The following is a 23,263-nucleotide window of genomic DNA, read 5'->3' as shown; positions in this document are numbered from 1 at the left end:
GTGCTGTCAGGTGGTTGCTGTACCTATTACTAAAAACAAACAGGAAAGTGTTTGTTCTGGTCTAGCAGGCCATTCCAAGCCAAACTAATGTTTTAAGCATCTGGCTCTTAGATATTCTGATGCTGGTGATAGCCTTTTGAGACAGTGTTTTCTGGTAATATTTTCATCTTTGCAGTCAGTATTTTCTAATGGAAATAAAAGGGGGTTATCAGAACACTTCAAATCCTCCTTCTTATCAGCCCTGTACTCCATTATCAGCTTGTGGTCACAGCAATAATTTGGTTTGTACTTTCCTATCCTTCTCATTGGTAAAACAGTTCAAACTAGCTCCTGAAAAATCACTACTAAGGCAATCGTTCTCTGGTGTATAAAAACTTTCATCTGTGTCCTGTCTATTTATAAATCTTTCCTCCACCTGTTCTCTTTGACTGGAATTCACTGGCTCTCAAGTCTCCCTTGCTTGTGGGAAGCTCCAGCTTTCTTAATTTCCTTGCTTGCTGTATCTGCCATAGGATTAGTCAATCAGTGAGGTTATTAGAAGGCCTGTGATAAATTCTTGTAGGTCTTGAAGATGTTGCATGAAACGTTTCAGACTTAAAGTGCTGAAGGAAGAGAGAAAAATACCAAAACACCCTGTAGTGCAATTGAGGATGCAACTGTGGCAAGAAGTTTTGAAGTGCTGCCATGTGGAAGGGAGACAATTTCAAAAGGGTGAGAGTCCTCACTTTCCTTCTATCTTACATTTTCTTTGCAGGAATAAAAGGTTACGTCTGTAGTAACACTCATAGCTAATTTCCAAGAGTGGAAAAGCTGAAAATGTGTTCATTAAAATATGAATAAAAGAGGACCCCCACACTGAAGCAGGTGGATGATGTCTGAAGGAGGCTATGACCCTGTGGAAGGTCCACACTGTAGCAGACTCTGTGGCCCTGTGGAGAGAGGAGTCCACCTTGGAGCAGGTTTGCTGGCAGAACCTCTCACCCTGTGAGGGACTCATGCTGGAGCAGCCTGATCCTGAAGGACTGCAGCCTGTGGACAGGTCTCACACCACAGCAATTATTAAAGAATTGTAGTCCTTGAGAAGGACCCACATTGGCACAGTTCATAGAGGACTGTCTTCTATGGGAGGGACCATCCTGCAGTAGGGGAAAAGTGTGAGGGGTCCTCCCTGATGGAGAAGAAGCAGTAGTGTTGTGTGATGAATTGACCACAGCCCCCATGTCTCTGCATTTCTAGGGGATGGAGGTAGAGAAAACTCTAAGTGAAGTCCATAAATAAGGGAAGTGTGGAAGGAAGGTGTTTTAAGTTCATTTCCATTAACCTACTTTAATTTGGTAGCAAATTAATTTCCCCTGTTTAAATCTGTTTTGCTCAACATTAACTGGTAATTAATTACTTCCCTGTCCTTATGTATTGACCCACACGCCTTTCATTGTGTTTCCTCTCTTGTGCACAGCTAATGAGAGTAGGGTAGAGAAGCTTTGGTGGGCACCTCTTGTCCAGCCAGGGCCAACCCACCACAGTAATTTTTCAAAATATAGTAGGACTAGAAGATTTCTATAACAATCATAGCACTTTTTGGCTTGGGATTTGAATGAGAGAGGAATGTGACTTTTATAGCCAGTAAAATAAAAAAAAAAAACCAATGAATTGGAGAGCCTGGATTTAGAATCACTTTCTTAAGGATGCATTTTTTGGTAAATGTCACAAATTTTTAGGATCCCTCAATTACTTGAGAAAACAAAGCTCTTTGGACTTACAGGGAGCAGAATTTGAATACATATAGCTGAACTGCAGGCATGTCTGTTACATTCTGAACCATCGCAGAGCAAAGTATTTTCTGTCGTTGTCTTACGACAATACTAGTAACATGACAAAATTGTATGTTTTGCCACCTTTTATTTTTTTTGTAATCTAAGCAGAAACTCAAAATGTGCTATCAACATTCAGTAATGGGTTTGAGATGGAAAAATTGAGAGGTGTATTGGTTCACTGAGGCCACTCTAGGTTTTTAAGCTACAGGATGAAGTTCTTGGATCTGCTAATTTTCTGTGTCATCTTGCTCAAATCTCATTTCTTTCCCTCTGTTTTGGTTGTAACACCTTCTGAATAGTTGCTATTGTTATTGTAAAGGTACTAGTTAATTGGAGTTCACAGAAGTTTCAATTTGGCTAGTCAGATTTAATAATACACCTGTTTATACCATCTCTGCAGTTAACTTACCTCTTCTCAGCAAGCTAAAATCAACTTTTTATAACCTGCAGAAATCATGTTATTAGGGAAAGAGAGGTGATGATGAATGTTATCTAAAATATGTACATAATGTAATTTAGTATTCTTGTTTTTTCAAAAATATCTTAAAAAAGATCCTGTAGCAGAGACAAAGAACGATTAAATAAATGAGCTGAATCTTTCTGTTTTGCACTTATTGCCACATGTAGTCTGATTTTTCACATTTGTCAAATACATGAAGATGCAATTCCAGGAAGTCCATAAACAACTGCAGAAGAGTTAAACCCCTACCATAAAAAATGAGTATGATAGATTAAAGTCCTTTTTGTCCTATAAATCTCATTCATCATGGTTTTCAACAGAAATGGCAACTACTGCTTTTTTTCTCACACGCTTGTTCAATCCAGTGTGCATTGTTTTTGCTGTGGGTTATTTACCATGATGGTTAGATGTACCCCATGTTGAACACACATGCAAAGCACAAGAAATTCTGTCCCCCTTGTGAATTTGTCCTGGGCAAAAGTGTGGGTAATATTTCAAAGTATAACATCCATGTTCAGAAGTTGAAGAACCCAGCAGAGACACTTACAGGTACAATATGGAGGATGCAATTCTTTGATAGATGACTGTTGCATGCCAGCAGAACAAACCCTGATTTACTTGCCAGAGCTGGGTTCTTTACAGGTAATTGAAAGGAAAGCTGGGAGGGATTGTTGGTTTGATTTATAGAATGGCACAAGTCTAGTTACAACACTTGAATGAGTATAGATTTTATTTTCATGCATCATTTGGCAATGCGCTATGTTCTCCATAAATGCTCTCATCCTCATGCAAAATACAGGCAATTCATTTGATCCTCAGGCAAAAACTGTTCTAATTTTTTATCATTCTTGCTGTGTTCCCTGCACCTTTTCTTGTGCTAATACAGTAATTTTTTTGAGTTGAGGGGACTTCTTTCAAATGCACTGTGTAAGGTGTGGATCAGCTGTGTGTTTTTACAGTAACATAATTACAATTTTTCTGCTTATTAGCCTGTAACAGATGCCAAGCTTATAGATGCAATGTCTTCTCCTCTTTCCCAGAGGTGCAGACTGCTCTTCAAAAATTTGCAGTGTTTTCCCCACTGAGCAAAAACTGCTTTTGATTTTGCATCTACCTAATGCTATATGCCCTCCCCATTTCTGTTTTAGACAACAGGAATGTCCCTGAATTTGTCTGCAGTAGACATTAAAAATATTCCAGAGAGTGTCATTTCAAATCCTCTGCAATTGTATTGTCCCTTTGGAAAGGTTCCTTTACAGTCTGGTTAGCAGATGGCTCTGCCAGCAATTTTCACTGACTTTTTGTTCCTGCTGTCTGGAAGAAGGTTTAAATTAGTTTAGGTGTTCTCAGATACTTTTATTTTTTTACCCAGCCTGTCTGATTTTATTTTACCCACTTCATTTGCCAGAGATTTTAAGCCTTTTGTTTTCTTTGTTTAAAAAGCTTCAGTTTTTTGAATGATGCTTTCTATCATGAGAGAATGGCAACTTCAGACAAAAATTATCAGGGAGACCCTCCCACTGAGACACGAAGTGTAGAGAGGACCCACTTCCTTCTACATTTCTGAGAGAGAAGTTCAGGTGTGGCAGGATCCACTCTCAGCCCCAGATTTTGTTTTGTTTTCCTGTAAACCCAAGATGCTGGCAATCCAGTTGTGTCCCTGCTTTGGAGAATGTGATAGCAGGCCAATGCTTTCCTAACAAGTCAAGTATCTTTGATTGCAAAGCTGATCTCACCTTGAGCGTCTTTGAAGATGGAGGAGTCTGACTAGACTCTTTTAAAAACTTGGCTCGCAGAAGCCCATGTGGAAGCCACTGCTCTTGCTAAGGCCAGGTGTTTTACATAAGCTTGAACCCAGTTTAGCTATATAAACACAAAACAAGTAAAAGATCCACTTTCCAATGAAGGTAGGAGAGATTCAGTATAGTCCTAGTGCCTAGAGAGGTGAAAGCCAGAGCAAAGAGTGGCAAGGAGGGTATGTTTGTAGAAAGGAAAAGGCATTTATCTGGACACTTATTTTTCTGGTATTACTAGGAGAGTAATATTGAATCAGGTCTCACAAAGCAGTTGTGATTAAGGGCATGTGTTCAGGTCCTTTGGAGAGGGATGAGCCAAACAAGATGAATGGTAGTCCTCAACTGGAATCAGAGGTCTTGAGCACCTCTGAAAGCCTAACACTGTCCTGTAAAAAAAACAGGTTTATAGGGAACAGGGTAAGGTTGAAATGGACTGCATTTTGAGAAGGAAGGATTACCCTTTATTTCCACCCTGTCCCCCCTCCCCTTCTTTTCCTCTGGGTGCCCTGACTTTGTTAATGGAAAATTCCTTGCATCTCTAGAGTAGTCATGAGACCTCTTACACCCTCTCTAGAGATGTAGTTTGCCTTTTCTGCTGATGATCTGTATAAGCTATTGAGTTACAGAATGAAAAATAACATCAGGAGCAAACCTGAGAAGTAAAAACAGATAGTAACCTATTGTCCAAAATCTAAATTCTAATGGACTTTTTTATTTGGATATGCTGCTGTCACTCCTTGGCACCATAATCAGGAAATATATTGTTGTTTAATCTTTAACAGGAAAGGTAATCTTCCCTCTGTAGCATAAAATGTAGTTATTTTTTCTTAACCTGAAGGAGCTCATCCTGCTTGCAGGGTAAAAGAATAGAGTCTGCAGCCAAACAGATGGTTTAGCAGTGTCTATACCTGCTGCACCTCAGATGCTTCTCATTTATCCTGTGACTACAGGATGATAGCCTGCTAGGTGAGTTTAAAGGAGCGTATGTCAGGTAGAGTGTCTTGAGTAGAAAAGACACTGCTTCAAGATAAATTAATCTTCTGTTTGTGTACTTTACAACAATTGAAAAATGGTATTTTTAATAGGAATTACTTCTTCCTGTTTGTTCTATACACAGCCCAAAACATGTCTTGCTTCTCAAAGTGTATTCAGCCTCCTTATATACTAGACTTTGTTGAGACCTCTACTGAAATGCCGTAGTTCCCCTTCTACAAAGCAATGGAAATTACAAGAAAAATAAGCAGTGGAAAAACAGACTGACTTAAAATAGCTTCATAACTTTATTGCTACTTATATTAGCTTATATGCCCTAGCTGTTAAAACTCTGTATTTCCAAAATGTTTTATGAATGTAATTCTTTTCTAGTATAGTCTTAAAACTACCACGTTATACATAGGCCAGGGAAAATGTTTGTGGGTTGTTTTTTTTTTTTTCTGTAAACAAATGCCAAGTCTGTCGTATTAACTTCCTTTATTTTTGACACACATTTCAGTATGTACACGGACTTAATTACAGGAGTCACATCTTGTAAGTAGGGTGACTATAAGGCAAGGCTGGAAAGCTCATGTGATGGTACTCAGGCCTGAGAGATTGTTATGCTTAGTATCTTGATCTCTGCAGAGCTGATCTGCTGTCTGACCTCCAGTGGCTGCACAAGTGGGCATTTTATTTGCTCTGTTCTGTATGAGTGGTATTTGAACACTTGTGAACACTCCAGTATCTTATTTTACTAGGCATTGATATGCCTTCTAGAGTATCCTTTATCAGTCTTCGCAGTCTTGAGTATCACAATGCTCAAATGTGTAGAGTTCAAAGTTCTACTATTTTTTTGAACCTAGCAGTAACAAATTTATTTTTAATTTACAATACCTCACCTTCACTGTTTATTTGCTAATGTTTCATAAGGCTATGGAGCATTTTTAAATCCTTCCTGATGCCCGTTTAATTTTACAGTGAAAGCAGCAAACTATGGAGGTTTCCAGAAGCTTGGGAAACTGTAAGCAAATCAGTATGTTACAGAAATTTCTTTAGAATACTTGATGATGCATCTGCTTTAAAAGAAGTGGCCATTATCCACATGTTCACACATCAGATCACAGCCAGAGCAGCAGCAAAGGCAGCTTTTCATCCCTGTTTCTTGATCATCTGGTGCCATGACAATAGTAATGGTGGGTTGGCTCCCTGATACAGAGGCCCTAAAAATGTCTAGTTTCATAATGAAGGATCGCTAACAGAGGAGTTTAAAATTACCTAGGCAATGGGTTTTGCCCCTTTCACCAATTTTTCAAGCCTAGAAAAGTTTGAAAGTGTTAGGGCTTGGGGTTTTTCTTCCCCCTTCATGTATTACTATCCCCTATAACCTCCATAGCAAACAAATACAGTTCTGGTTCCTGCCAGGATAGGGTTAGTTTTTCCAGCAGCCAGAAGGCACTCTATACCACCTCACAACTTCGATGGGGATGGGATAAAGAACCTTTCCAGGTTCTTTCCAGAACCTATCCTGACAATGGTCAGCTGGTTTTGGGGTTCTCAGTGTGGTGAGCACTCACATGTGAACCATTTGTCTCTTTCTTGTACACCCTTTTATTAAAATCCTATTCAGCAATTAAATCAGTTACACATTGTGTATAACATAAACCCTTTTACTGAAGTCATAACAGCAGTAAAATTGTTGTATGCTAGATTTTACTAGTGTTAAAAACTGATGAAGACTACTTTGTAAAAATGCCAGCCACCAACACAACTTATTGATGCAGAGAGCAGTTCTACCTCTGCAGCAATTTGAGATGATGATTTAGAAGCTTTGCCTCGCTGCAATCAGTCTTAATTTATGTCACCCAGACAATTAAAAAAAAAAAGCCTTCAAAGTAGCTTACGTAAGTTATGAGTAGGGTGTTTTTGCTCAATTATTTGTGAGAAAACTGATTTTTTGACACATGACCACAGTAGGAAAAAGAAGTGAACGCAATGAAGTTCACGTCTGTATTTTCCTGAAAAGCAAACCATTGTCATTAACTAAATTACTATCTAGTTTTGTGGCTACAGCCTCTATTAAGAGTAGGGTAAAATTCAGCCCTGCATTGTAACGGCTGAAACCTATGTCCATACTTACCTTTCCACAGGCTTTCCCTGATTTACTTTCAGTAATGGTGCTCAGAAAAAGGCAACACACCAAGGCTTTCTGCTGTGTTTCAGCCATTCATCCAACCAAGAGATGCCTATGGAAGGTCAAAATAAAAACCATCCCAAAACATATAACATCCTCAAACTCAAAGATCAAGAAGTAGAACTTTATTCACACATTTGAAACAAGACAATAGCCTTCCTGAAACCAGCTGTCGTATTTCATGATTCTAATCAGACCTGTAAGATGTCCCTCCTATTATGACAGTGCAGTGTTTTCCATGTCAGTGCCACCAGTGGCCCCTGTAACACACATTGCTGCCATAGCTCTCTCATAAAAAGGATACCATAATCAATCCTTCTGGTGCTGCCATTCAGATAGAAAGTCTGAGGAATGCAAGATGTATTGAGAGATAAATGAAACTATCACATGGAGTCAGAAGAGTTAAATCTATTGTGGTAAGAAGACTTGAAATTGGCTCAGGGAAGTAAAAAGTATTTTGTTGCTGCAGTACTTTTGAAATACATTTGACTAGAGGTCTTTAAGAAATAGTCCATTTCAACTGAATTTAATTACTAGTCTGAAGTTTTTTATTTGTTAATAGGGACAGCTCAGTGTTAAGAAAATGCTATGACTAATTGTCTCGATAAAATTCAGTTCTTCACAATCCCCAACACATAAGTGATATACATCTCTCAGTGGAATTTGTACCTGGCTTTAAAAAAGAAGCAAAAATTAGTATAAAAGAGCTTTTTGGTTTTAAACACACAAAGAATTACTCAATTATACAGAAATTACATGTTGTCACAGAAAATCAGAAAACAATTCCCCAGGACAATATAGTTTTGTTTTATAAGGAAGTGAACAATACACTGGAGAATTCTGGACAAAGCATTTCAAATAAAAGCATAGGTGCTGAAGTACTGGAACTGAACTGCTGAATATTACCAAACTGAATTTGTCCTGAAAACAAAATTTACCTACAACCTACCATCCCATCTGTGTAAGGAAACACAGATGAAAAAACTGCATTTCACTTACAACCTTTTGTTCCCAAAACAACCCACTATGATGTAGACAGATGCTGTAGTTAAAACTCTCATCAGAGCAACTAATACTTTCATTCTAGTCACAAAAATACAATTCCACAGCTGCTAAGCAAAGAAGGAATTACTACTGGCAGAAGTAGTCTTCACAGAGAGCTGTAGGAGTGGGTCAAAGTCCCAAAGCCAGAGCTTTTTGAAGGGAGTTCAGAACTTGACTGTATCTTCACTTCACACAAAGCTACAATACTTACAATCCTTCAGAACGATTTTGGATATTCGGTCACTTTGCATGGGTTTGTCTCTCCAGTGCTGCTTCCATTCGGCTTTGTTTTAAACCCTACAGGATACATAATTTAGTAAAATCATGGTTTTGCCAACATGCAAATAAAAGCTTTAGTTGCAGAACAAAAACATTTCTGTCCTCTACAAATAACAAATACTTTTTAACCTTCTTTGGAAATCAGAATGGCCAGTTTAAAAACAATAAAAGCCAAACTACATGTCTTCTTTATAATCAGAGGCTGTACAAAATAATTTCAAATATAAGTTTCTTATTCAATTGAAAGTAAATTAAAGCAATCCACAATTATATATAATCTGAAGCACCAAATCCTCCCTTTCCAATTTCCTCAATGCAAAGAGTTCAGCATATCACTTTCTTTCTTTCTTTCTTTGTAAGCGCACGGATGAAAGTATGAATAAATAGTACAAGTCACAGATCTTCACAGTCACAGCACAACTATACTGACAGTTTATACTGGACATTCACAATGACATGAAACAATTACTGATGTACAATCTCTGCAAAAGTGCCAAATCTGATCTTAAATATGATACTACCACTCATACTGAAAGAAAATTCATAGAATACTATAAAAAAGTAAATGCATTTATTCCCCCTGTCTACAAAGACAGAATTGGTTGTTTTAGAATGGGCGTAAAACAGTGGCTATAAAAGCACCTGACAGGACCCCTCCAGTCGAACAAAGTACTAAAACATCAACTAAACATCAACATCAACTAAAGTATCAAATACACACACACACATATATATATGTGGCTCACATGAATTCTACTCAATGACAATACTTATACAATACAAAACACCCTTAAACACATCAACTGAAAATTAGAATAAGTAGCCATCCCTGTATGGCTTCTTGCTGCAAACAGGAGCACCAACAGCAGTGCAAAATTACCAAGACACTTCAAAACCACAGCAGCACATACCAGGTAATATCCAGTGTGGTAACCACTCATGTACCAGGCTATTAACATGCTCCCCAACGCTTCATCATCGTCAGCAGAGTCTGGTCTCATGGGTGGTGGTGGAGGAGGAATCAACTAAGAAATCACAAAGGAAACACCTGTGTTTCAATAGGGTGTTTCTCAGATTAAATTCTATTATTCTAATAGAATATAATTATTCTAAAATTCTAATTCTAAAAGACTAAAACATTAAACTGAAAAGTAGAAACATATCCTCAGTTTGTTCTCTGAAAAGGAGTCAAAGATATTTTCTGAACATATATAATTTCCAAAAAGGAAAAAACAAGACCCTTGTAGCTTACCTGTATACAAAAAGTGTTACTAGGGAGAATATACTATCTTCTTCAGTGAAATGCTATTAATATAAGGTGTAGTTTCTTCAAATAATTTATCCCTTGATATTCTTACCAACAACTTCACTCTCACAGAAATGAGAGCAAATCAGACCTTGTGTGTTAGATTATCATAATATTTGCAACTGAATGTGTTAACAAATACATGAAAAATACAGGAAAACAGAAAAAAATGTGTTCTAAAAACACAGGCAGTGAGCACATTCAGTGAGAAAACCTGAGATCATCAATACTCATCTTCCCCATTCTTCTGTCACTTACTGGTGGTCCTGCTGGGAAAGGTGGGGGCCCGCAAGATAAAAATGATGGAGGTGCCTTGAATTTTGATCCAGACTACATGGGGAAAAAAAAGTACAGTACAAATTAAAAGGGAATTTGGGGTATTAGGATTTTACTTAAGAGAATTATGTGAAACAAGTCATGTACCTTAAACAACAGACAACACGCCCCAGCAATTTAATGAAAACACAGACAGTAGCTATTTCTGAGGCACGTTCCATAATTTGAGAAGTACAACTTAAGATTACTCATATCACTGAGGCAAACACTACTGAAATAGGATTCTCGTTAGTACAAGCATTTTTAAAAGGTTTTCCTAAGTGGAAACCAATGGTCACACTCAACAAGAAGAAACAGATAATTCCTCTGCTCCTGTGCAGATGGGGAATTTGACTAAATTCCATTATGCAAGTGAGTGTCCTTAAATAAGGATCTAGACAGAAAACTACTGATACAAAAGAAAAAAGATTAAATAAAACCCTATAAAGACATCTTGAACAAACAGTAATATTTAGAAAACATAATGCCATGTTTTAGAAAACAACACTATTACTTAGATTCCTACATATTAGGAAAACTGAAGGGTATATCAATACCCCATTCACTCATAAATCAAAAAGCAGCTACAGCTGAGAGGCTCTATGACATGTGAACATTACCTCCAACACCTTCAACATCCTGTGAAGCGAAACATACCAAAATCTTAAAATATCAACAGCATTGCCATTAATCACATCACTAGAATCCAGGGAACAACACACCTCTTTTTAGTTAGAAGGCAATTGGAAAGTGAGTGTTAGCTAAGGATCAGAAGACTCTCCTCACTAGACAGCAGCACTGCAGAAGGACTATAGTGTGGCCAGATTATTACAAAATGGCAGACCAACATTGATACACAGATATGCATATCTGTACATCTATTCCCAAAATGCTGCTAATTGAATTCTATATAATGAGAAATATCATATAAACATATCATATAAACATCTTATTGTTTCAGGATTCACAATAACAGCAGGCTTAACAACTGTACATTAATTATTTCAATTAAGGTTCAGCTTACCTTTCCTAGGCCTGGGGCTGGCAGTGGTGGTGTGGGAAATCTCAAGTTTTGAGGGGAAAATCTTGCTTTTGTGCAGTTGTTTTTGTTTCGGGGTGACTGGGAAGATTTTTCACTTTCATCTGTTGAATATGGAGTCTCACTGTCATTCTAGAAGACAAAGACATTTTTTATGACATGCACTAAACAAAAGTTTACAACAAGTAATTTTAGTGTGAAAAAGCTTGGGAAGTCCACGCCTTTCATACCCTTCCCTCTCTCTAGTCCTCCCAGTCCTACTCAGGAATAACATTATCTGCTCACCGTTTTAGCTATGTTATCTTTCACTAGTGAATTTCTTGTTGTCCCCTCCCTTTCTTCCATGCTGAGTTCAAGAAGTAAAGGGATGCTTTCATTCCCTCCATCAACTTGTGTCCGTTTACAACAGAACTGTGCATCGCTTCTCACTCTGAACACCAGTAGTGCCACCAGACATACCAAAAGAAGTTTATTCTCCAGCTTTCCCATTTCCTTACAGAAGAATGAAAGAGAGTCCCTCACCTCTCCAGAATGCCCCATCCCATTTACAGTTTCATCGCTGGCAGGAGGAAGTAGATCAGCCAGGTTCTGCTCCTCTTGATTTCCATATCCCGTGTAAGTGACAACACATGTGCCCCTCTTCTGGTTGATGGAGGCAATAGTTGCTAGATACAAATTACCATCCTCAGACCAAACAGCACTGCAGCTGTCACCAACCTTCCACTGCAACAGGAGCAAGAGAAGCATGTAAATACCTACGCCAATGGCCGGACAGAAGGTGCCTTTTCCTAAAGTACTTTTTGTCCAAGAAGATGGATCTCCACTACAGTGTCTCCTTTGCGTTTACTGAAATTTCTCTATGTAACCTAAAAATACAGTTTGTAATGTTATTACCCCACACCACCACCCCAAAATGTTACTCTCAAGGTGATGAAGCAGCTACTTCTGAGTAGGTTAAGTACAACACGCAGTACGAGCACCACCGGCATTTACAAGCGAGACGACCTGTTTCAAAGGCGCTGTATTGTTCTTCTTTCTATTTCTGATCTTTTTATGGCTTTTTCTCTTTATCACAAGGCGCTGATCCTGCTTCTCTGAAGGCTCCGAGCATTCTCCATTCTTTAAGGCATTCTTAGGGAAGAGAAAGGAGAAAACCAATAAATGCCAATCCGGCGGCCTCAGCCCCAGATCCAGCCACGGATCTTACCTTGAAGGAGGCCACCGCCTTGTCGTACGCCTTGATGAGAGCCGTGTCGTCCCAGATATCCGAGTCGTCGCTCTGGGGAGGCCACACACTCTTTAGCGCCATCGCAAGCCCCTCTCCCGGCCCCGCTCCCGGCCCGCCCCGCCGTTCCCACCTGTCCGGTGCCACGCCGGAACAGCACTCCGTCCGCCATGGCCGCGCTCCCGCCGCGCAGGCGCCGCGCCGCGCGCCCGGCCCGCCCCCGGAAGGGGCGCGGCCCTGCCCGGGCCCGCCGGGAGCCGCCGCCGGCGGGAAACCCGCCCTGACAGGGCGGGTGCCGGGAGCGAGCCAGGGACAGGCGAGCAGAGGAATTGCTGCTGTGTTCAGTGCTGGGCTCCTCCGTGCACGAAAGACAAGGAGCTGCTGGAAAGGGTCCAGCAAAGGGTCACGAATATGATTTGTGGTCTGGAGCGTCTCTCTTACGAGCAGAGGGTGCGCGAGTTAGGCCTGTCCAGTCCAGAGAACAGAAGACAGAGAGGGTTTCATCAAAACGTACAAGTATCTGGAAGGCATCCCAGAGGATGGTCCCAGACTCTTCTCAGTGGTGCTCAGCAATAGGACAAACAATAATGGCCCTAACCTAAAACACGAGAAGTTCTGCCTCAATATAACAAATTATTTACATTGAGGGTGGCAGAAAACTGGAACAGACTGCCCAGGGAGGCGCTCCCTCTCTGGAGACATTCAGACCCCACCTGCTCCAGGTGACTGCCTTGGCCGGGGGCTTAGATGGAATGATCTCCATAGGTCCCTTCCAAACATAACAATTCTGTGTTTCTGTGAATGCATTTATTTCTCACCATCTGCAGGTGTTACGTTGCCAGCATCAGCTACATCTTCCTTCCAGTTCTTCCTCAGCTGTGCCAGTGGCCTGTTACCAATGAATGACTGTACCTACATGGAACACATCTTTAAAAGCAAAGGCTTCAAAAGCTGTCTCTAGAGACTGAATCCATTGCAGAAGAACACACTCAGTGCAGGCAGCGGGAGCCCAAGGCAAGAGGCTGTGAACTGCCAACCCACTGCACAACAAATAGCACGGGGATCTGTGAGAACGAGGGAATTGAGAACGAGCAAGAGCCAGGCCCACCCCTAAACTGTGAGGGTTTAAGATCCCAGGGGTTCCTTTGTTCATGCTCCCTTCCCAGAGGTACCAGCTGGAGCTGTTGTTAATTAATTATTGCACCACGATTAAGCTGTTTGAAAGACCTGGATGTCTGAGAATCTGCTACAGGAAACCTGGGACTGATCTGGAAAGGAATCCTGGTCTGAAAGTGAGTGTGAGGGGTGCAACTGTGAAAGGGTCTTCAGTCCCAGCTCAGGTGGTGCAAATGTGACTGCTGGAGTGGCTCCTGGGTGGTCAGATGAGGAAGTCTCCTCAGCACTTTTCCCCTGGTCAGTACACAATATACTCAAGCATGCCTTTGAAGCAGGGGCTGAGTTTTTCCACACTAACTTTTATTCCTGAGACAGGTTTAAGCAGTAATTTCAAATCATTTTAGTGGTGTGACAATTTCAAGATCTGCTTCCATTGGAACTCATTAACATCAAGCCTGCAGCTTCTTTAAGTTGGTATCAGGACTCAATTGAATCACTTTTGTACACCAATGTCTGCAACTCAAGAGGCATTTTTTTCTATAGGGCAGGCTTAAACTGCATGTGACAGTGTTTATAATATGCATTTCTTATAAACTATATTATACTTAGATTCTTATACTTACTTCACAAGATTATCCATTCCTTACATTCTTGGGAACGTCTTAGAAATCAACGGATTCTAAAGCATAACCATTTCAGATCAGACGGTATTTCATGCAACATTTTATTGTAAAAATAGTTTGAGATTTACAGTTCAGACCTCTGCAAGATTAAGCACATTTTACAAGTGTGTTCCATTCGGAATGAAGCTGTACTTTCGAGAATTCAGGCAACCACATCTGGTCTAACTGTAGATGAAGAAATTCTGTAACTGGAACCACTAAGTAAAACTAACAAATGCAGCAAAAGCTAGAATAAAGCTATTGCTTAGTACTTTTATTCATACACATGCAGAAGAGTGTAGTCAGTTTTGAAAGAGCACTGTAGACAACTAGGCCTATAGTAACTAGAAAATACTCTAATGCTATTTGAACAACTCTGCACAATAAATGTTTAATCATTTAATGGCCGGACACTTTTATGAATGATCTTCTAGGTCCTTCTGCTTCATTCAGTGCACTTTATCTTCTCCATAGTGACAGCTCATTTTGCTCCTGCCTGCAGAGACTTCCTTTCATTAGCTGCTTTTTGCTTTTGCTGCATGATTTCAGAGTCCCTGTGAAGAAAAAGCAGTTGGCTATCACATGCTGGCTCACAATTTTTTGAAGCAGAGTTCCCTCTCTTTAATAACCCCCACCTGGAGAAGGAAAAAAGATCAGTGTAAAATTTCTCAGCCACAAGCACGGTATTTTTATTACCCTGTTTTTTTCAGTGCGTGCATTACTCCACTTACTTGATTAGTAGACCTCATATAATTCAGTTTTAGAAATAAAGGACATAATGGATGAAGCATCTTCAAAAAAGCATTACATAGTATTTTCCTGTTTGCAGTAGGCAAAAAGCTGCTCAAAAAATTTAAAAAGCTTTACAGAACTTAATAAAAAAAAAATCTGTTTAGCAGCAGATACAGCAAAATTTCATCCAAAGTTTATGCTCTGGCAAGTGATTAGCCGATGAATAAAAACAAAGTATTCAAATGCTGTGTCAGCTAAGACACTGGATTCTTTCTGACCCATTTCCCCCTTCTTTTTCTGCCTGAAAATTTACTCAACTTGACTAGATCTTACCTCTGTTTCCTCTGAGAAGCAGACAAGCTATCTTCTTTCCTTTTGCCTTTGTGAATCTCCTGAGTTTTCTTCAGGTTCTTTTGGCGGGCAAGTTCACGCTGGTTCCCACCTGCAAGACAATATACAGTTAAACAAGTACTACCACTTGTTTTTTTGCACACAGTCTGCCTGTATAAAAGACTGTTACAAAGGCAGTACAGTTTGTCTATAATGTGTGGAAATTGTATGGTCACATCTTCTATCTCAGTGCCCTCTCCCAGTGTACAGCTGGAGAAATTGAAGGTTTATAGTTGTTACTTTTTCAGTTCTGTATGTCATCTTCAAGAGATTACCAAAATATTAATATTCCTTATAGAAACAAAACCCAATTTGCCATAGAAGACTGGCAACACACAAATAGGCGGGGAAAATCATGTCAGTAACTTATCCCAAGACGAGTCATCCACTCTCAGATTTCAGCATTTAGTGTAGCTTATAAATTTAGACTGAAACAGGATTGAAATTCATTATACTCAAATATTATTGAAGAGGTGACCTGAAAACATTTTATTTTTTTTTAATCTGAAGCCAAGCACAGAACTTAAGCCTGGGCCTTAGCAACTGGGTGGCATTACTTCCAACAAAAGGAGTAATGTTACTTCTACACTTATATAAAGACACAAATCCACATCATTGTCAGTACAGAGGACACTTCAGGGAACAGACAAATTTCCCCAGGACTGCCAACCCAACAAACTGCCAACAAGATAGGAATGCAATCTCTTTGATCATACAGAGTTCCTGAGGGCAAATCAGAACTATCAACTCTCCATCTAAATACTCAGGGTCTTCCACACAATGGCCACAGGCTGCAAACTCTTCTGCATTAGCTGGCAATCTCTCCTTGGGATTCCTTAGTTCTGTTTTGCTCCAACCTGCCAAACCTAGCTCACTGGCTTGGTACTTCTTTTGGACTGACAGTGTTCCGGGTAACGCTAGGCATAATCATTTGTGCTGTCAAACTAACACAATCACATTCTTTTATATTCAAAAATGACAATTTCATCTCTTCATAATTTCTGTTGTTTCTCTTTTCGGTCTCTCTACAGTTCTAAGACTGCCTATGCTATCTTTCAGTCTCAAAGCCAGAGATATTAATCTCCAGGTTCCTGTAATTTCTGGTCTACAAAAGCATCTTAGGACTAAGTAACTTTTAAACAACAACCCACTCTTATGATCCACCACTTTGTACCCACACCATTTCTGTGCAAAGGCACCTGCCGTGTCAACAACCAGACAAGAGCAACCCTGCAGAAGCACAAGTGAAAACAGCCCTGTATGACTGCTGCTTCCAAAGGGCTGCTTTTCTCTTGAAAGATATTTTTTGTGTGTGCCAGGACATTAAGTACTACCTTTTGGAAAAGCTAAAAGAACTTTTACTTATCATCCTCACTAGCATCTTGTGCGCAAAGTCTATCTAGAAGAAGACCACTTGCTCAGAGACTGAAGCAAACCAGCTGTTTCTGGCAGTACTAGTGTTGATTAGAACTTGATGACTCATGAGCAGATGACACATTCCAGGCCATAAATGGTTCCTGATTTTTGTGGTGCTCAGGAGGCAATAACATTATACAAACAACTGGGCAGCAATAAAAGAGCTCTTCTGCTGTGCTTAAAAAAAAAAGTATCTTCTCTTATCATGAAGAAAACAGAAAATCAAAACAAACTGCTAAAGCCAGAATTACCCTCCACCCCAAACCTCATGTACTTCCTTATGAGCAGTTACTTTCCACCCTTAACCTTCAGGTTAAACCTTCCTTGTTTACCAAGCAAGCACTGAGCACGGACTCTGCAGAGTCTTTCCATATGTAAGGTTTTATATTTAGGAACAGAACTCAGTTGTATCAGTAAAAAGCAGCTTGCACAGCAAAGCAGAAAAGCTAGGAAAGCTGAGCAAAATAGAATGCACACAAAGCATAGAGTACCAAACAACTGTCTGAAAAGAAACTTACTTGTATCACCAATGCTTCCAAGTAAACATTGCCAAGAACTGTTTGTCCCCATTACTTCATCTGGGATGCTGAATAAGTTTCTCTACCTTCAAGGGAACCACTGGTGCTTTCTACATTCTAGAATAATAATCTAAATCTTGCCCCAACAGAAGACAATCTTCCTGAAATTCAAGCATGAACTGCCATAAAAACAGCAGTACACCCTTCCTGTTTATACCATTTTTATACATTCCCCCTTAAACATCCCCATCGTGGTCTGCTTGTGCAAGACATACACCTTAGTTCAACCTGTCCTTGCTCTTCCAACTCCAGGAGAAGAAAAATGCCAACAAAAATCATAAATGTGCCTCTTTACTACATGCTGTGCACAAACTGTTTACATTCTAGGTCTTCAGCTGCACTTCACCAGCAGTGTGCCCTCATAACTGTGTATTTGTGAGATGAATGTGAAAGCACAGCCCTAAAACTATGCTCTTGTTTTTTTCAGCGAGTGAATGTGAAAGCATAACCTCAGTTAAACACAAGTGGCTTCCCTACTGCCAAACATAGCAGGCAAAAGGCACGGGAGCACTCCCAGCAGTCAGGGGAGCCGGAGGATCCTGGGTCCGCTTCATTCTCCGCCATTTTAGAGCGGGTGGACGAACACTGCTGCTCGTCAGCACTGAACACGGTGATGATTTACCGAGTGCTCCTGCCCTTTCAACAACAGCCTCAATAATCCCAAGTTAAGCAGCGTACTATTCAATGTTAAGCAGAGATTTAAAAGTCCTTTATTTGAGTCTGGACGGCAGCCGGGACTGAAATGGAGTGTAGCTGTTGTTTCAGCCCATCACATTTATATCTTCCTCCGGTCCCGTCACCACTGCTACGCCAGAAGGCGGATGTTTTCTTTTCAGAATGTTTTCACCTTCTGTTTCGGACAGCGGCAGGACGTGGGAAACAACCTCCTCCGTACGCACTGGCGAGATTCCCCTGGTGGAACGCCAAGTCCGCCAAGAGCGAGACGCGGCAGCGGCCAACTCCCGGACCCCGACACAGGCATAACCCCCAGCTGGACTGCCCTCGGCGTAGGGCCCACGCCTGGAACCGAGCAGGAGGGCGGCCCATTGCCACCACCCACTTCGCTATCCGACAGGCCTCAAGCGGTCCCCTGGTACTCACGGGTCATGGCGAGACGCTCAGGCCGCGCAGCACCGTTACCGCTGCAACCGCCGCGAACTGCCACAGACTCACCACTCCGCTATCACCGCCGAAGCCGCCTGAGGCACCGCCCGCCGCCGCCGCCCCTTATGGCACCTCGCTTGTCGCTGACGTCACGGCACCGCGCGGACCCGGTCCAATCAGCGGGACGCGCGCCGCTGCCTCCCGCCCCGTGGGCGGGGCCCTGCGTGGTTCGCGCGGTGCGTCCGCCCGAGCCGGGGTGACGGGAGGTGTGGGGGGTTTGGTGTAACAGCCTAGGCTCGGGGGCAAAGCGGGTGCCTGGAGAGCTGCTGAGAGCCGGCTGAACCGACGGCCACGCGGCTGAGGAGCTGCTGGGGCGTTACAGGCGGCTCCGGCGCCGCTATTGGTTGCCCCGTACGCGCTCCTCCTCCTGCCCCTCCTCTCCTGCGCGGCGCACGCTGATGACGTCGCGGGGCGCGCCGCCGGGGCGGCACGCCGTCAGCCGGCCGGGTTCGCGGCATTACCGGGCTGCCGCCGCGCGCTGCTGACGCCGCCGAGCTCGCGGGCGGGTGCGCGCCTCTCCCGGCGCCACCGCCGCCACCGCCTCCGCCATGTTCCGGCGGGCCCGTCTCACCGTGCGGCCCAATGTGCGGCCCCCGGGCAGGGCCGCCGCCGCCACCGGCACTGGCGGGGTGGACCAGGAGCCGCCGGGACCCCCAGGTTCGGACACCCCGGCGGCGGACGGAGCAGGGACCGCAGCGGGATCGGCGGACGCGCGGCCGGCAGAGAGGTGAGTCCCGCCAAGCTCGCCCTGGCAGGGCAGTGTCGGGCCGTCGGCGGCACTGGGCCGCGTATCCCCGGGAGCGGAACGGGCCTGTTCAGGGAGGGACCTGGCGGATCCCGGGAGGTAGCAGTGGCTCTCTGTAGCGCTGGTTGTGGCCTGTCACCCTCCGGTTATCGGTGCTGCTCTGGCTCCTCCTGAAGACCTTGTGAAAGCCACGTGCGGTCGGTGCCCGGTGTATGCGCGTCCGGGGCTGTCGCACAGGACAAGGACTTGGGGGTGTTCGTGGCGTTCGGAGCCGAACCTGAACCCATGTTTCTTCACTGCCGTTGTGCAGCAGGCGCTTGGAATAACATTGGAACGGGCTGCCTAGGCAGGTGGCAGAGTCACCGTCCTTGGAGGTGTTTAGGGAACGACTAGGCATGGCATTTAGTGCCATGGTCTGGTTGACAAGGTGGTGTTGGGTCATGGGTTGGACTCGACGATCTCGAGGTGTTTTCCATACTAATTGGTCCTGCGATTCTGTAAGTTAAGGCTGCAGAAGAGTGGCCCAGTGTGGTCTGACACTCGTTGTTTTCTGGCTCCACAGTGGAGCCAGAAATGGTTTACTGTGTGCAGCAATTCTTTGTGGTCTGTAACCAAATTAGCTTGATTTTGCATCCTTACAGCATTTTTTCTTTTGTATCCTTTTCTTCATGCATTGGCAAGGGAGGACTTCGTGGGCTTTTGCAGGGTTTTTGCCTATTTTAGTTTCTAAGCACTTTTTATTGTAATGGAAGCACATGGTAAAGTCTGCCTTAGGAGTGGTCCTCCCTGAGGATCTCCCTGCTGTGGGTTAAGCCTGGCTGGTTGCTAAACCCCACATAGTTTATCACTTGTTTCCCTGCATCCCTGCCCTTCCCAGCCTTGTGGGATGGGCAGAAAATTAAAGCGGCAAAAGTACAAGAAAAGGTGTGTCAAGATAAGGACAGTTCAGTAGATAAAGGATCAGCAGTGTGAATAAGCAGAGCAGAATTGAGAATTCATTCGCCACTACCCGCAGGTGTTTTACTGTCTGCTGGAAAGAAGGGATGTCACTGTTGACCTCATTTTAGAGAGACAAGATACACACTTTTTATGGAGCAAAAGAAGTTAAAGGTTTATTACACATATCCCTTTACATGTAGAGTTTTACAAACATCCCATGTCTATCCCCTATTGATCAGTAACAAGCTGTTACCCTATAATAATTGGTCAGTCTAGAAAAGGTGTCTGTGTGCAAGAAAGAGTTGCTTGTGAGATACTGCTTTCATTCTTTTACTTGACAGTTGGGAATTTCCGAAACAGTCAAGGTGCAAGAAACAGTCCTAATTTGTAGAATTCTTCCCCAGGGAAACAAGCTGTTTTTCACCATTGCAGGACTCTGTTGTCATGAAGAGCTGGTAGCATTCTCACGGATTATGTGGGATCAAGTGATAATTCAGTCTGTGAGACTTGCTCAGGCCTGTGCAGTACTGCTGTTTAGCCACCACAACAGGATCCATCATTCGTAACAGTTACTTGGGAAGACAAACACCATGACTCCAAACGTCCTTTCCTTCTTCCTCTGCCTTTACTGAGGAGCATGATGCCACATGTTGTGGGATCACAACATTTATCATTCATTTCAGATCAGCTGTCCTGGTTGCATCCCCTCCCAGCTTCTTGCCCATCCCCAGTGTGAGAAAAGACCCTGGTGCTGCATAATCATTGCTCAGCATTAGCTGGAAACTGATATGTGGGTGTGCCATCAGTGCTATTGTTTCACAAATCTGAAACATCACTATGTGAGCTACTGTGAAGGAAGTTAACTCTGTCCCCACCAAAGGCAGTGCAGATCAATGTTTTAGGACATTTCCTCAGTCTGATAATTGTTCCTCAGAATAACATTCACACTTCTTTTGTACAACTGGGTTTGAGTCTTCCATAAATACCTCTGTTGTTTTAGTTGAAGCTTGTCCCTTATGATAGTATGGTGAAACAGTGTTAGACTCTTCTGTTTTGGTGGCTGGAAATTCAGGTCTCAGACTAGTTGGCTTGGCATGTCTTTAGGAAAGCCATGCTGCCTTTTATTCAGCTTGTATCTAGCATCTTTGCTTGTTTTGCATTGTGCTTCAAGGATGTCGTTCTTTCAAGTTGTATTTACAAAATTTTTATGTTACAGGTATCACCTTACTGGATCTTTTGCTGATTTTTTTTAATGAAGAAAATTTTACTGTTTTTCACTTAGATGCTACTGTTGCTGTTTCAAAAGATTTGTTAAAGACTTTTGTGTTTGTAATTTAACAGTTGGTTATATATAAGTGATATATATAACAATGTATCAGTGTAATATAATTTTAAGTTTCAAAACTAGATATTGGTGCAACTCTGAAAGGCACTCTGATCTATTCTCAGGGCCTAAAAATAGGCCTTTGCCTTATAACTTCTGACAGGGTAGCCCACCTAGCTGACCAAAGGAAGCCAGTTCATATAGCCTTTTTGGATTTCAGTAGAACTTTTGAGACTGGCTCTCACAGTATCCTTCCTTCTGGACAAAACATCTAGCACACACCTGATTAAACACATCATGGGATGGGTGAGCAACTGGCTCACAGATCAAGCACAGAGGGTTACAGTGAATGGTTGACATCAACTAGTGATCTGTTGTTGGTGGAGTTCCACAGGGCTCCATCCTCAGCCCTGTGCTCTTCAGCATCTTCATAAATGACCTGGACCCAGGATTCAAAGGTATATTAAGTAAGTTTGCAGATGATACAAAATGGGAGAACCTGTTGACTCCGTCGAGGACAGGGAGGCCCTGCAGAGAGACCTCAACAAATTGGAGGGCTGGGGAAATATTATGAAGGCATATGAAGTTCAAAACAGTACAGTGCCAGATTCTGCAGCTGGGGTGGGGCAACCCTGGGTGTATGGACAGACTAGGAAACTAGAGACTGGGGGGAAAGGACCAGGCGGTCTTGGTCAATGGCAAGTCAAACGTGAGTCAGCAGTGCCCTGGCAGCCAGGAGGGCCAGCCCTGGCCTGGGGGGCATCAGGCACAGCATCACAGCCAGGCAAGGAGTGGGACTGTCCCACTCTGATCTGCACTGGGTCAGCCTCACCTGAGTGCTGGGGGCAGGTCTGAATGTCCCAGAATAAGAAAGACATTGAGCTGTTAGGGAGCATCCAAAGGGGGGCAACATAGATGGTGAAGGGCTTTGAGAGGAAGCTGTACGAGGAGTGGCTGAGATCATTTGGTCTGTTCAGCCTGGAGGAGACTGAGGGGAGACCTCACTGCAGTCTAAAACTTCTTCATGAGGGGAAGTGGAGGGGCAGACACTGATCGCTTCACTCACAGCTGCTCAAGTCTGTGTCTGTAATACGAGTCACTTTACATTGTTTTGTTTTTTATATACTGAACAAGTTTTTTTACTTATCAGGGAAGTGAAAATTTTATAAGTGTAAGATAATTCTCATTTTTAATATGCCTTCTCTTAAATTGTATTTAACTGTTCAGAAATCCAGTGTTGCATGCTGATTAAAAACTCCACATAACACAGGTGGTATGGAGAAGGTGAATGAAGAATTACTTTCTGTTGTCTCCTGCTGTACAAAGTACAGTGAGTGTTGAGTGGAATTTGCAAGGATCTTGTTCAAAACCCATAAATAGTTACCATGTAATAAGCCCTCTCAACTCTTTGCCCAGGGCTGTTCTGTACTAAAAACATGTATGAACTCACAGTGTGGGATAAATTGATTTAGCCATTTAACAGAGGCTGCAAAATGCAAACGCATAGTCTGCAGCATTTGCCTGAATCACAGACAGTAGCTGGAGAAAATCTGGAAAAGTTTCACTGTATATTTATACCTTTTCTATATGTCTTGGAAAGTATTTACTTCTGACCATTTTTAAAAAGAGAACCACGGGTGTGGTTGTCCTTACGTACAGAAACAGGGCATAGTTCCAGCATAAAATTAAAAAAACTCTCTTTATGACTCAGTTATAATTATACTGCGGTCTTGCTATGAGCAACAGCCATGAA

The 23,263-nt window shown here is 42.4% G+C and overlaps 3 protein-coding genes across 6 annotated transcripts in view; 1 reads left to right on the top strand and 2 right to left on the bottom strand.

Moving 5' to 3' along the window:
* Positions 1-7,346: 7,346 nt before the first annotated feature.
* On the bottom strand, positions 7,347-12,622 carry SMN1 (survival of motor neuron 1, telomeric). Of its 4 annotated transcripts, none has more exons than XM_062512927.1 (9): positions 12,578-12,622; positions 12,427-12,498; positions 12,225-12,350; positions 11,742-11,942; positions 11,205-11,351; positions 10,124-10,195; positions 9,471-9,584; positions 8,492-8,577; positions 7,347-7,909 (listed from the first exon to the last, which is right to left on the bottom strand). In XM_062512927.1, exons 1-8 carry the CDS (start codon positions 12,614-12,616, stop codon positions 8,521-8,523), a joined length of 828 nt encoding a protein of 275 aa, XP_062368911.1. In that variant the 5' UTR covers positions 12,617-12,622; the 3' UTR covers positions 7,347-7,909; positions 8,492-8,520. The 4 variants fall into 4 exon arrangements, with proteins under 4 accessions (XP_062368911.1, XP_062368912.1, XP_062368910.1 ...); XM_062512928.1 differs by having other exon boundaries at positions 7,347-7,580; XM_062512926.1 differs by having other exon boundaries at positions 7,347-8,577.
* Positions 12,623-14,481: 1,859 nt separating this feature from the next.
* Positions 14,482-18,179, bottom strand: SERF1A (small EDRK-rich factor 1A). The gene is made up of 3 exons (XM_062513665.1): positions 17,279-18,179; positions 15,288-15,396; positions 14,482-14,776 (listed from the first exon to the last, which is right to left on the bottom strand). Exons 1-3 carry the CDS (start codon positions 17,328-17,330, stop codon positions 14,704-14,706), a joined length of 234 nt encoding a protein of 77 aa, XP_062369649.1. The 5' UTR covers positions 17,331-18,179; the 3' UTR covers positions 14,482-14,703.
* Positions 18,180-19,050: 871 nt separating this feature from the next.
* BDP1 (B double prime 1, subunit of RNA polymerase III transcription initiation factor IIIB) overlaps positions 19,051-23,263 on the top strand; it is a 53,114-nt gene continuing 48,901 nt past the window's right edge. The window contains exon 1 of the mRNA XM_062512803.1: positions 19,051-19,229. Coding sequence (XP_062368787.1) covers positions 19,051-19,229 — 179 coding nt within the window. The remainder of the gene's footprint in view (positions 19,230-23,263) is intronic.

The sequence above is a fragment of the Cinclus cinclus genome, chromosome Z (assembly GCF_963662255.1).
Source record: "Cinclus cinclus chromosome Z, bCinCin1.1, whole genome shotgun sequence".
Taxonomy (NCBI): domain Eukaryota; kingdom Metazoa; phylum Chordata; class Aves; order Passeriformes; family Cinclidae; genus Cinclus; species Cinclus cinclus.
This window is presented reverse-complemented; position numbering and strand designations above follow the sequence as displayed.

Bases quoted from the DNA above. Each gene is read 5' to 3' on its own strand.
- SMN1 (XM_062512926.1), bottom strand. From the start codon at position 12,616: ATGGCGGACGGAGTGCTGTTCCGGCGTGGCACCGGACAG. The intron at 12,351-12,426 runs GTAAGATCCGTG...CTCTTCCCTAAG, and splicing joins AGGCGGTGGCCTCCTTCAAG to AATGCCTTAAAGAATGGAGA. The intron at 10,196-11,204 runs GTAAGCTGAACC...TTCCCCATGTAG, and splicing joins CAGCCCCAGGCCTAGGAAAG to TCTGGATCAAAATTCAAGGC.
- SERF1A (XM_062513665.1), bottom strand. From the start codon at position 17,330: ATGGGGACAAACAGTTCTTGGCAATGTTTACTTGGAAGCATTGGTGAT. The intron at 15,397-17,278 runs GTAAGTTTCTTT...ATTGTCTTGCAG, and splicing joins TGGAAGCATTGGTGATACAA to GTGGGAACCAGCGTGAACTT. The intron at 14,777-15,287 runs GTAAGATCTAGT...TTTTCTTCACAG, and splicing joins GCTTCTCAGAGGAAACAGAG to GGACTCTGAAATCATGCAGC.